Source organism: Coturnix japonica, chromosome 2, assembly GCF_054131305.1.
Source record: "Coturnix japonica strain WE chromosome 2, WE-NBRP24, whole genome shotgun sequence".
Taxonomy (NCBI): Eukaryota; Metazoa; Chordata; class Aves; order Galliformes; family Phasianidae; genus Coturnix; species Coturnix japonica.
Window position 1 is genome coordinate 17,884,977 of NC_140664.1, and position 12,981 is coordinate 17,897,957.

The window sequence follows — 12,981 nt, forward strand, 5'->3', positions numbered from 1 at the left end:
CAGATGGCCATGCAGATTTTTACAAGCATGGCATACAGGCTTTTGTTCATCTCTGGTGACAATGCAAAGTTAATGGTGGTGACTACGTTAAAAAAATTATATTGTTTTGTAGCTGAGAATCTTCCTCTATCACACAGGGTTATTGTGCTCCTTGCAACTATTGTAGTTTCCATGGAAGTAAATAGGAGGCATTAATTTCAGAGCAACCCACCTAATATGTTTTTATATTAGTTCATATATTGTGCTTCCTACGGTCAATTTCATCAAATATTAAATTTTCTAATCCAACCCACAGCAGCAGATGAACTCTGAAAGGTTCTTTTCTCTCCCTGTTCATACCATGAACATTGCTATTAAGAGGCACAAACTATTCATGAGAATTCGTATACATGCAGGGGAATCATTTCAATTGAAAGCAAGTTATAATTGACATATTTTAGACCAAGAGGAGACATGAAGGTAAGTGAATTAATATTGACTTGATTCAGTTCAAACTGATGGCCCACACATTTAAATCACATATTATCTTTGGATTGGTAGGAAATCATTTCAATTTATCTCACATTTTCTTTCTGACAGGGAAGAAACGCGTATACCACAAACACTAAAATGCACTAAAATCCAAAGGCGCGATAGTCCTAGAGCAAAATGGAGGCTCCATTTATACAAATCAACTCAGTCACTACAAATTTCTTTAAAAACTACACTTATTTTTAAGGGTCAGATGCTCTATAACCTATAGCAGCCAACATGTAACTAGTATAACTACAGCAAATGAAGCAGAGCTTAATATAAGAGAAATGTGGCCATGCACCCACATTTAATCCAGATCAAATTTGCACTCATGTGATTCAGGAGTACACAAATCTGGTATTAATGGGCATGAAACTATGGCCCGACATGACAACCCAGCCTTTGATACTGTATTGATGTAATTAACAGATTTTTCAATAGGCAAGTATTTTCCTTAAATATATTCAAATACTTCTAGCAGCTGGGATGTTCTTTTCCTTGTAAATAAAAAAATTAGAAAAACTCAACTCCGCCAAAACAAACTTAAGACATATGCAAAGAGCTGTAAATGTGTTTTTGCAACCAATTCTAACATGTAAAATAAACTTAATGGACTGGAACTCTAACCTCATTCCATATATTTAACTAGTAAATAAATTAGAAAACTTACCTTTTTCACTAACGCTTTCACTTTCAATCTCCACATCATCACAACTCGTGTACTCTGGAGTAGATGCCAATTCTTCTTCTGAGCTACTTAATGAAACCTGGCGCATTTTACCTCCCTTTTTTGTTTTATGGGGCTTTGGTGGTGGAGGTCTGACAGATTCAGACTGGTCTGAGCTGAGTGAATCATTCCGTAACATGGTCTCCATCTTTTCACGTTTTGTTTTCCGTACAGCAGAATTGGGATCCAAATGGTGTTGTTTCCTTAATGAATCAGAGCGCCTCATGTCTGGTCTTTCCAGAGGAATTGGACTCCTCCTAGGTGTAGGAGGGCTATGATTTGTGGTCCTCTGACGATTGGGACTTGGTCCCTGAGCCTCTCGAGTTCTTTCCATAGAGTATGAACGTTGATTTTCCATGGCAGCTCTGCGCTCAGACACCGATCTTTGCCTTGATGGTCGTTCCATCCTGAGCATAGATATCCGGGAATCCTCCAACTCAGTATTTGCCAATGAGACATCACTATGTCTCCGTTCATGACGTGCTCGGGACACTTCAGCATGGATACGCATTTGTTCCTCATATGGCTGTGGCTTGACCGGATAACGAGCCAAATTAGGATCACTTCTGTATCGTGCCTGATATTCCTCTTCTCTCCTCTGCCTTTCATATTCCTCCCTGTTCTGTGCATCCTCCTCTTCTACCGGATACTCCTTGGAACGCCTGCGACTCCTCCTGTTGGAATCTCTATAATCACCCAGTTCAGGCTCTTCGTATAACTGAGGGCCACGCTGTGACCGCCTATCGGAATAATCTGATGGTGACCTGGGCATCGCACTGTCTGATGTAGCATACTGTGAATATTCGTCTCTCTCTTCCCTTTGGTCGTATCTTCTGTTCTGTTCTCTTGATATTGACGGGCTTCTTTTCCTAAACAATCATGACAAGAAATAAGAATCATGTCAATATTTCCTGTAGCACAGATATACATTTAATGTCAACTAAATGATACAAAGATCATCTGATGGGGAAAAAAGCCATTCATTGCATTTCTTCATTAATGTTCTCACACAATTCCTGTACTAAAATAAAGACCACATGTTTATGGTTAAAGTAAAAAACAGCTTTACAGGAGAAATGTTTATACAGCATCATAAAATACAGAATACAAATACTTACAGTATTTTACTATCTTAACTGCTTTACAAGTACTGAGATTCTATACACTTATATACTCTTTCTACAGTGGTACCATTTGGCCGTATAATTCTGTTTCATAGGACTGTATAGTCAAGACAGAAGTTAAGGCTAAATGTAGCACTACATTAGTTTGATCTTTTAGCATCCATTACTGCTTAAAAACATACATTTCATTTCCCACAAAATTATGATGTGTGCCAAGGGAAGAAAGAATAAAGATCCAGTGGCAGCAGCTGCTTAGCAAAGATCCTCAAACTCCCACCTGACTTGACAGAATAAGCTGTCGCATCCCTACTTCATCGGTATCACTTTTTGCCACAGACCATATCTAGCCACAGACAACTTCTGAGGATTCCAAGGAAAACAAAACAAAAGAATTATCAACAGATATTCTTTCCTGATCACTGACAAACATTTGACCGAAGCATGCAATTTTATTGTAAGCAATATCTTAACAAGGAATCTACCTCAAATATATAAAAAATATTACATACATTCCATTCAATATACCATTGTTTGCCTTTTGAATAGAATGGATCAATTAAATGAGGAGGAGTGATTCTTAAAAAAAAAAACAAACAAAAAAACAGACTGGAAATTCAGTCTATGCCTTAATTAATCCTAAAAGGATGATGTATGTTCAAAATAGTACCATCAGATTTGTCCAGCTTGGGTCCCTGCACCCCAGATTCAGCTGAAGGAGTTACCTGTGAAAAACTGGAGCAAAGATTATTATCATGTTATCAGTCATTTGCTCTTACATTTTGTTCTATCTTTGCAATTAACAACCCTCACAAATGTCCACTGATCCTGATTGCAGGAAGTCACATGGGGATCCTGCCCAGAGTCAAGGCTAGGGAAAGCACAGCAAATACACAGCCTGCTGTTGCCACAGCTGTCCTGTGAAATGAAAGGCTCCATCTTAGTGAAGGGGAGAAGGAAAAGCAGGCCCTCATGATGCCCAGAAAAGTGTGCAGAAAAGACTCTGCCTAGGTACTAGGAGAGAAAATGCTCTCTATGCAGCCAAAAATGAAAGACTGTCTCAGCTGATCAAGGGAAAACCACAACTGTATGAGAGAAGAGTGCAATGGGTGAATGGTCAGTTGGCATCCTGTCTTAGGTACCATACTGGGTCATTAAACTATGTGTGAAAGATTTGGACCCAGACCAGACCAGTAAACATTAAAGAACTTTAGCCTTATAAAGGCAACTGCAAATGAGGAAAATAATTCAGTCTTGCAGAAGTGAAACTACTCCTGAAGATGAAGGATGACAAGTACTATAAGCATCACTTGGATGCCTATTTACTTATTGTGAAGTTAAGATGTCCTATCTGTCTTAATAAACTGTCATGTTTAGTACTAGCACAAATCATAACTTCTGCACATTTAAGAAAAACTCTATGCTACTGGGGAGTCAAGCTGAATCGTTCTCGTATGACATAGACAGTTTCCCCAGTCTAAAACCAGAACAGCCAACAGGAACAGACAAGCAGGACAACACAACTGCCAGCATTATAGAGCTTCCAAAGACATAAAAGTTTTCATTAAAACAAGAGAGATTAGAGGCAGAAACTTAGTTTAAGGAAGATACATGTCCTTCTGTTAATCAGTTTTCAGTCAGTGAAAAATATACCACTTCCCAAATTAAGATATTTCAACTGCAAATTACAGATACTGCTGAAAATTTCTGCCATGCTTGTAACAAAAATGTGCCACCCTCAGAAGCATGGTTTAGAAGATCAAGTTCATAGTGAACTGTGTAACATACAAAACAACACACAATCCAGTTTAACAAATCTAATGTATGATTTGAAGTATGCAAAGTCTACACGCCTTTCAGGATGAAATATATGCATATGTATACTTGAAGCAGTATAAATAACAGTATAGCTAGAATTAGTTTGGCACCACCTGGGAAATTACATATACATGCTCAGAATCACTGAATCATAGTGGTTGGAACAGACCTCCAGAAATCACCGAGTCTAACCCCCCTTCAAAAGCAGGTTCCCTACACCAGTTCGCACAGGTAGGTGTCCAGCCGGGACTTGAATCTCCAGAGAAGGAGACTCCACAACCCCCCTGGGCAGCCTGTTCCATTGCTCCATCACCCTCACCCTAAAGAATTTCTTGTACACATTTGTGTGGAACTTCCTATGCTCCTGTTTCCGTTCATTTCCCCTTGTCCTGTCTCCACACAGTGCTGAAAAGAGTCTGGCCTCACCACTTTGCCCCCCACACCTTAGATATTTATAGACCTGGATCAGGTCCCCTATCAGTCTTCTTATCTCAAGTTTTTCTACCAGTTTTAGCCTTTCTTCATAGGGGAGATGCTCCAGGCCCTTCACCATCTTTGTGGCCCTCCACTGGACTCTTTCCAAGAGATCCCTGACTTTTTATGTACTGGGGAGCCCAGAACTAGACACAATACTCCAGATGAGGTCTCACCAGGGCAAAGTGGAGGGGGAGGATCACCTCCCTCGACCTGCTGGCCATGTTCTTTTTAACGCACCCAGTATGCCACTGGCCTTTTTGGCCATGAGGGCACACTGCTGGCTCATGGCTAACCTGTCCGTCCACCAGGACACCCAGGTCCCTCTCAGCAGAGCTCCTCTACAGCAGGTCATCCCCCAACCTGTACTATTGCATGCAATTATTCCTCCCTATGTGCAAGACTCTACACTTGCTTTTGTTAAACCTCAACTGCACACACAAATATACATACACATGATGACTTTAAATAGGCCTCCTAATATTGCAAAAAGTATTGGACAAATATCTGGAAACACTGCTGCTTAAGTGCCATGGGAGGAATGACTAAGGGTGAAAAACATGGGATTTCTGTACAAGTAAAAACACTGCTTGTACTTCCTACTTATACCAGTGTACTTCTATCTGAAAAACATACTTTTTGGAACTGTTACAAGACTTCTAGAAAATTTACTTTTTTGCCCTAGCATGAGCTATGTAATGAGAGGAGGCTGTGCCAGCAGAGCTCTGTGTTTTTATTCCTCTTACACAAATGTTTTCCAACCACTTACCACAAGCAGTCATTACCTTTCCTTGCTTTTGCTGCCAAGACGTTAATATAGAACAACAACTGTGGCTGACAGCAATGTAAAGATAAGCTGAACCATCAGCCTACTCCAAACCTTTCAAGGAAGTAACAGCCTTATGCAGGTGCCCTGTGTGGGACAACTACTGGGCCAAGAGAGAAAAAGCACCCTCTGGAAATGCAGCTTTGATCCTCAGAGGGAGCAGCCTGACAGGTAAAAGGACTGCTGTAATTCCTGGCCTACGCTGACTGGGACAAACATACCTTCTTCCTTATTAACTTACTCCCTCCTGAAGAGATCTAACTTCACTACCAGTATCAAATGCCAGCAGATACAATCCCATCCAACAGAAACAAATCAGCAGTACCCACACACTGCTGGGCCAGAACCATGTGGGCAGGAGAGGGCTAGTGCTGCCCCGCAGGACACTACAGCTTGCAGTGCTTTACTGCTCACACAGCCCCTCCCCTACCATTAGCACTCTTTTTCATTTTAAAAATACCTGCCGTGAACACAGCTGTGCAATGCACGTGTACATTTGTAACGGTGTTATTAAATCATGGCAGGAGGTACAGTCCTCACAAAAACTTACGGTCAGTGACTGCTATTAAAAATCTGCTGTTATTTTTAGATCACACTAATTCTCACTCACCTTCACCAGCCTGTGTCTAATCCATTTCTCACTGTTAACTACCTCTAAGATACCTCAACAAAGGCATTCCAGGCCTCGAAGAGGGGACAGCCCAGCACACAGCAGGCAGGAGAAGCCATTGGTGCTACAGCACCCAGCACAGCCTGGCCCCACCACCCACCGTGCACCCCTTGCCATGGAAACTCCTGAGCGTGCAGGAAACCTCCCTTGCCCAAGTATGATCCACCTGCCATTCCCAGGGGCAGATCTGTTCTTCCACTGCCAGGTCCTCTTCTGATAGGATTTCCCCAGGCTTCCTTTGCTCTGCTGAGGAATCTGCAAAATGTTTCCTTACTTTGGAGATGTTCATAGGAGACTAGCTGGTATTGATTCAACTTCTTTTCTCACTCTCAGCATATGAATTTCCAGTTCTGTTTTTGCTGAGTCACACTGATGTGATATCATTCTGCTTACACTCTAAGAGCAGCTAAGGCTGCAGCTTAATAAAAAACAGCTTTTTCTGACTTCTAAGTAGTTTCCATTTCCACCAAGATCTCTTTCTGCAGTTCTTCTATGCTGTCTAGATTTAAGCTACACTGATCTTCTGATCTGTCTCTTCCCCTTCCTTAAGATATGCAACCTGTGAACAACTTTCAAGTTAAATAATTTAAACAGCCTACTCTGATAAAAAAGGTATTTATCGCATTTCTTGACCAATATACTTTTAAGCTGCCCTCAAGTACACTTAACACTCAGATGTCTAAGCAATTCATTAAGTAATGTTTGTCTGAGACATTACTTCATTTCTCATTTCAGCCATGCCTTACAAATTCTGTTTTATAGCAATCGTATTACGAACCACTAAAGACCTTCCAGCAAAGTATCTCCAAACAATAATGAATTACGTTTACAATGATGACTATAAAATTTACTGAAGCATGAGAGTAACACTGCAGATGTTAATCTCTATTAGATTTTATCAGAAAACATAAGTTCACCAGACTGCAGGCTGGTATCGAAGGGATGAAAGGGAACAACATCATTAACATAATGAAATTCATGACTGATAACATCTTTGCTTTAAACTTGACATGATTGCACAGACACATAAAACAGAACAATTACTGCAGAACCATATATTTGCTATACAAGCAATTCAGCACAAAAATCAGCACTGCAACTTGGAAGGGCTAATTTCAGTTTGCTGTGAATAGGATTTTAATGGAAAAAAATGAGGAGTCACTGAAAAAAACTAGCAATTATAAATATCCCTTGCTAAACTACGGATATTTAAGTAACAAGGTTATTTCACAGCCGTTGATTACATGGAGAAAGTCATGGGGAGCAAAATGGAACTACCAGTAGAAACATGTTTGTTCTCCTTTATGACAGAGTTTTTCAGCAGCCCTTACATCAGATGATTTGATTTCAGAGCAATAAAATAACTGTATTTGCATCTTCTGTTCATTCAGCTACACTCAGGAACGCTTTCCTTTTACAAACAGGTAAAATATCAGGAGATTTTTCCTTACTTTACCTTTGAACATTTTCAAAATTAGTATTTTACTAATGATCTCCATTGAATGCATCCATAGGAATGCCTCACCTATTTTCTGTAAGATCTTTCTGTTAAAAAAGTAAACCATAAAAACATTGCTCAGAGTGTTAAATCTCTTTCTAGAGTAATAAGACAGAATACACATTCTAGTGATCGATCTGTGTCAGTTGAGACACCAAAGAAATAACAATCCTGAAGGGTGGAATCAATTAACGGCGGTCATGCAGCAGGACTCAAATGACTCTAAAACCTGAGGTGTTAAAAGGATAGTAGGTCACATAAATATTAAAGAAGAAAGAGTTACTACCATAAGGAACTGTTACAAAAATGGGCTCAAAAGTGTATAAAATACAAGTAAAACCCAAAATGCCACATATGCTATCTTTATGAGAAGAAATCTAACTTTGCAAGGAATATTTCTAAACCACAGATAATATAATCCAACTTAAAATATTATCTAAAAATGTAAGATGTTATTAAAGATACCATTCTCACATATCTGAAGCATAATTGTTTTTCAGTACCTTCTATGAGCATCTTTTGATAAAAATATTTCCCTAATCATCCCCAAGACAACAAGAAACACTGAGCATTCTGCATCATTTTCATACAACACATTCAGCACCTTTCTTCCCTGCTTTACCTTTTGATCAGCCACTGCACATCTGGGAAGGATGAAGCCTCAGGTTCATAAGAATACATCAATTTCTGTCTCAGCTAGGTCTTTCATTTAATCCTCTGGGTTCAGTAAAATCATATAAAAAGTCTCTTAATTTTCAGACAGCTCTTTAGAAATATACTTACAAACCCTTCCCTCCCTCCAAAATGCAATTACAAAATATAAGGCATCTGGGAAAAAAAAAAAAAAAATCTAGCATATGAAACAGCAATTCAAGTTAGAGAGCTGACCCAATGGGAAGCTATTGAGAGCATGAGAGGAGCGTTATAGTTTAATGCTGTTAGCATGTGCTGTATATAGCTGGAGGTCAAGCAAGAATTTACCCTATAAGGAAGATTACGGTACTTAGCTGATTAGTGCCGTGCTGCAGTACTATCGCCTACAAATGCACATGCTGGTCAAAGCATTTAAATTTCAAAAATTTTTCAGTTCCAGTATTTTGTGTCTTGTGTCACAAAGTCCTACATGAAATTGTGTAATATCTTTTTTTTTTTTTTTAGTTTATAATAAGTCAGATTTTGACAAAGTTTTCAACTGCCAGTCAAAGAACAGCTGTGGTATTTACTGCAGTCTAAAGAGCTGAGCTTACAGCAGAACTGAAACTACTTCCTTATTTTTTACATGCCATTCTCAAGAAACGAGCAAGTAGAAATCAACAGATTAAATGTTTCTACTAACATACATCAGAACTCACTTTCAAAACACAGTGAGAATGTGAAACTAATACAAAGCAAATGTGATGGTTTTGTTTGCATCAAATCATCATAAGTAGACAACTTTCCACAATTTCACGAGGTGCTTTTCATCTATGCAAAGCAGCTAAAAAATATGTTATATGTTTAATATAAAGTACCTTGCCCCATTAAATTTGACTACAATAAATTTAATATGTGGCATTAAAGTGGCATGACACAGAAGTATAGCTGTGGCATCAGCCTAGATTTCCTCCATCTAGTACACAGGACCAGTGAGTTGCTGCTCCTAGAAACGCATTCTGACACCAAGGTTCTCCCTTCAGCCACCACAGAGCATCATAATACACTTCATCTCTACATCACTGCATCTAGTTTTGAGCAGTTTAAGAATGCAGCCTTCAAACGATAGTCCTTATGCGAGCTGAAATGTGCCCAAATAGAAGGTGGAGCAGTCACGGCCACCCAGACTGCTCTTCCAGCGTCTGACCTTGGAGCTCAGATAAGAGAAGTCCACTATGCTTCTGCTTCTGCCTGGAAAACTGCCTGAATAAGTGAAATATCATGAGATCCCTGAGTTGAGTATTTCTGCAAGAGTAACTTTGTTTCTCTGCAGTGCTGAGATCAGCTCTAAATGATCCCATCTTCATTTCTAGTCACCTCTTACAGGTATTTATTTTATAGTCTTCCACAAAGGTGGAAGGTTTCTAAACAACATGAAGGTTTCTAAAGAAATTTTTTTCAGGATCATCACCAAAATCCAAAGGGAAATTCACTGGCTACTCCAGAAATTGTGTGGGGGAGAACACTTGGAAATTGAAAGGGTAACTGTAGCTGCTCACAACTTCTCAATAGAAAGGTGGTATCCCATCGAGATGACAACAGTACACACAGAGGAAAACACGGACTTCTAGCAGGAAGCAAAGTAATGTTTAAGAGTCTTTGTAGAACCACAGAAGACACATCAGCTATGAGGTAAATTCACTGAAAGATGCAATTATGCAATTACTTCACTTTCATAAAAGTTCTATGAGAAGCAAAGATGCTTTTAAATGAGTGAACTGAAACATAGTCTGCAGGATAAATGAATGGCCTTTTTTACTCAGTTTATATTCAAACATTCCAACCAATTAATAGAATCATAAAAACACAAGGGTGGAAAGGACCTACCTACAAGATCATCTAGTCCAACTGTCTTCCCATTACTGTAGCTACAGCAAAACAATAAACCATATCTCATAGCTCCCTATCCAGACACCTCTTGAATACTGGCAGGGCGGCAACTCCACCACCTCCCTGGGCAGCCACTCAAGTGCCTGACCACTCTCTGAGAGAAAACGTTCCATCTTATGTCTAGTCTAAACCTCTTCTGGTACATCCTTTACAGTTCATGTCACCAACATAACATGCACTACCGAACAACCTGGAATTTTGTAGGATCCTCCAAAGTCACAGTACAAATGACAAGATTATAACTAACAATCAGGAATATATACTAGAAGATTTTGGACTAAATGTTAGTTACTTCTTCCATCAACAAGAGCATTCTGAGAAAAAGTGTGAGAATAAATAAAAAGAAGATCAAAAAATACCAAGTGCAGGTTCACTTGGCAAACAGGTGAAAGACTCTGAAGGGGAATTGTTCAAGTCTTAGAGCTTCTTCACCAACAGCAATCTGCTCTGAAATGTCACTTTGAAAGTAAAGCCTCCTATTAATTTCCATGGAAACTACAATAGATACAAAAAGCACAAAAGCACTATTTGACAAAGCAAATCCTCAGCTACAGAACACAGTTCTTCAACACAGAAATCACTATTAGCTATGCATTTTTTTTTAGCAATGGAGGAGAGCCTGCACACCATGCTCATAAACATCTGCACCAGCAGAGGTGACCCAATGTCACCCGCTGTTACCACTGCTGAAACGCCCCACTCACGGCCTCACTGTGCTCACATCCACTGTCTGGTCACCATCAACATTCAGCAAGCACCAGTAAATACCAATGGAAGCCATTTTTTCCACACAGAATAATTTAACACCTTCACTTCATCCACACTTCCATGTGAGACATCTTTTTGACAGACTGCCCCTCTGCTGCCATCTGTCACATGGCAGCAACACGTAATGGGATACTGGTGGAAAGGTTCATTCCTCTACTGCCATACTAACAACATCCACATCTGATGTCATGGGCCAACATAATTAAAATAGGAAACATTAATTTTGGAGCAGTTCTCGTTTTACACAAAATTATCAAGTGCTCATCATACGTCAGTCTTGAGTAGAATGTGAGCAATCATCTTTGAGAACACAGTAAAGGACAGGAAAAAAGTGCAATTAAGGAAAGTGATGATCTTAAACATTTGAGGAAACACTCATGACAGCTTTTAGAGATTGGGGAAGTCTTCATTGCCCTGAATAGTGTTACTGTCAAACTGTTGGGATCTATTGTATTTTTTGTCACGAGTCAGCAACACAACAGACGGTTCTCATGCCAGGAAGATTTCTTTATTGCTGTGATGATCAAGATCACAATGCTGTGTATCTCTACTTATTCTTCCAAGCAAGACTTCTTATATTCTAACATGCACATTCATTACATTTCCACTAATATTTATCCTAATTATTAGGGTGGTACTTCCTAAAGCAAAAGATTACATTATTTAAATTTGTATAGATGATATGCTATTAACAGGAGAACCCAAAGGCCTCTGAACTATCCATTAGAATCTGCCCACTTCCCTACAGATGTTTCACGGCAAAACAAGCAATGGTCTTTTGAGTTGGATTTATAAATCAATAACAGCCACATTAGGAGATAATCACCACAGATATAAACACTTAAAATACAGATAAAATCTTGACAGAATAGCCATCATCAGTACATCATAGCATAAAACAGATTTCTAAAGACTAGTTTTGTGAAAAGTAGACAGCAAAATATCTAGAGGTGATAGACATTTTATTTTCTGACTATTTTTGTTGTTGCCATTTTCCGCTATCTTAGAAATACCTTCAATAATGCATTATATGCTATCTCTGAATGGAGGACTCAAATGCAGTTATTGATCAATAACTTGAAGGCTGAAAACCGCTAATGATACAGAAGCATCTGCTACCTTCCAGAATTCCACACTTATTAGATATACTGACCCTGAAAATGAAGATTGTGACAACCATTTGGTTTCATCCAAATAAGAAAGAGAAATCTAAGCCTGCATGAACAACAACAAAAATCAAATAGACAGAGACAAATGAATGATCTTTTATCTTTCATGTGTCCCCAGAAGCACCAATGTTAATAAAATATCAGGCTTATGAAGAAAAGGTTCTGTTTAGTAACATCAGAAGAAAAAGCATTAAAGCAGTTTAATTAGAAGTGTACACTTCACCTTTCACTTCAAAAGGATATTCCATGTTATAAAAATACTAAAAGTACAATTTTCTTTTTAAAAACAGGGCCTTTGTGACTTGTTTTCTCTTTCTCAGTCATTTAAATTAACACTTACCAATGCTTTCTATTGCATTACTGCTTTATCTTGCTGATTGTTATTCTGCACTATGACTGCTTCTGTGCTTTGTGACAACACTGTTCCACTGAATCTCACATAACCAAGCTGAGACTGCACCAGCACTAACATCAGAAGAGCAGTTCCTCTGGATGCAACATCCCTTCTTAGGGACAAGCTTAGATTCACCTACTCAGTTCTGGCAGGCAATAGAGCTGCCTTACTCTATGCACACTTCTGCCCTAGCTCCTCTTTAAAGCACTGGCTTAAGGGAATGTCAAGTGTAATTTTTTTACACTGTTGCAAGGGACATATGAAGTGGAAGTCAAACATCTAAAGTCATTGGGAATAACAAACATTTCTGCAACACACAAAACTTAACATGGCAAACACATTCCTAGCTTAGAGATGCAACACTTTACCACACTTTCTGAAAGCTGTTTGTCAAGAATGATCAAAGATACAGGCTCATAG

The 12,981-nt window shown here is 39.0% G+C and overlaps 1 protein-coding gene across 45 annotated transcripts in view; it reads right to left on the reverse strand.

Moving 5' to 3' along the window:
* RIMS2 (regulating synaptic membrane exocytosis 2) overlaps window positions 1–12,981 on the reverse strand; it is a 402,507-nt gene that overhangs the window by 221,769 nt on the left and 167,757 nt on the right. For all 45 annotated transcript variants that reach the window (XM_085537158.1, XM_085537160.1, XM_085537163.1 and 42 more), the window contains one exon: window positions 1,184–2,109. In XM_085537158.1, coding sequence (XP_085393284.1) covers window positions 1,184–2,109 — 926 coding nt within the window. The remainder of the gene's footprint in view (window positions 1–1,183; window positions 2,110–12,981) is intronic.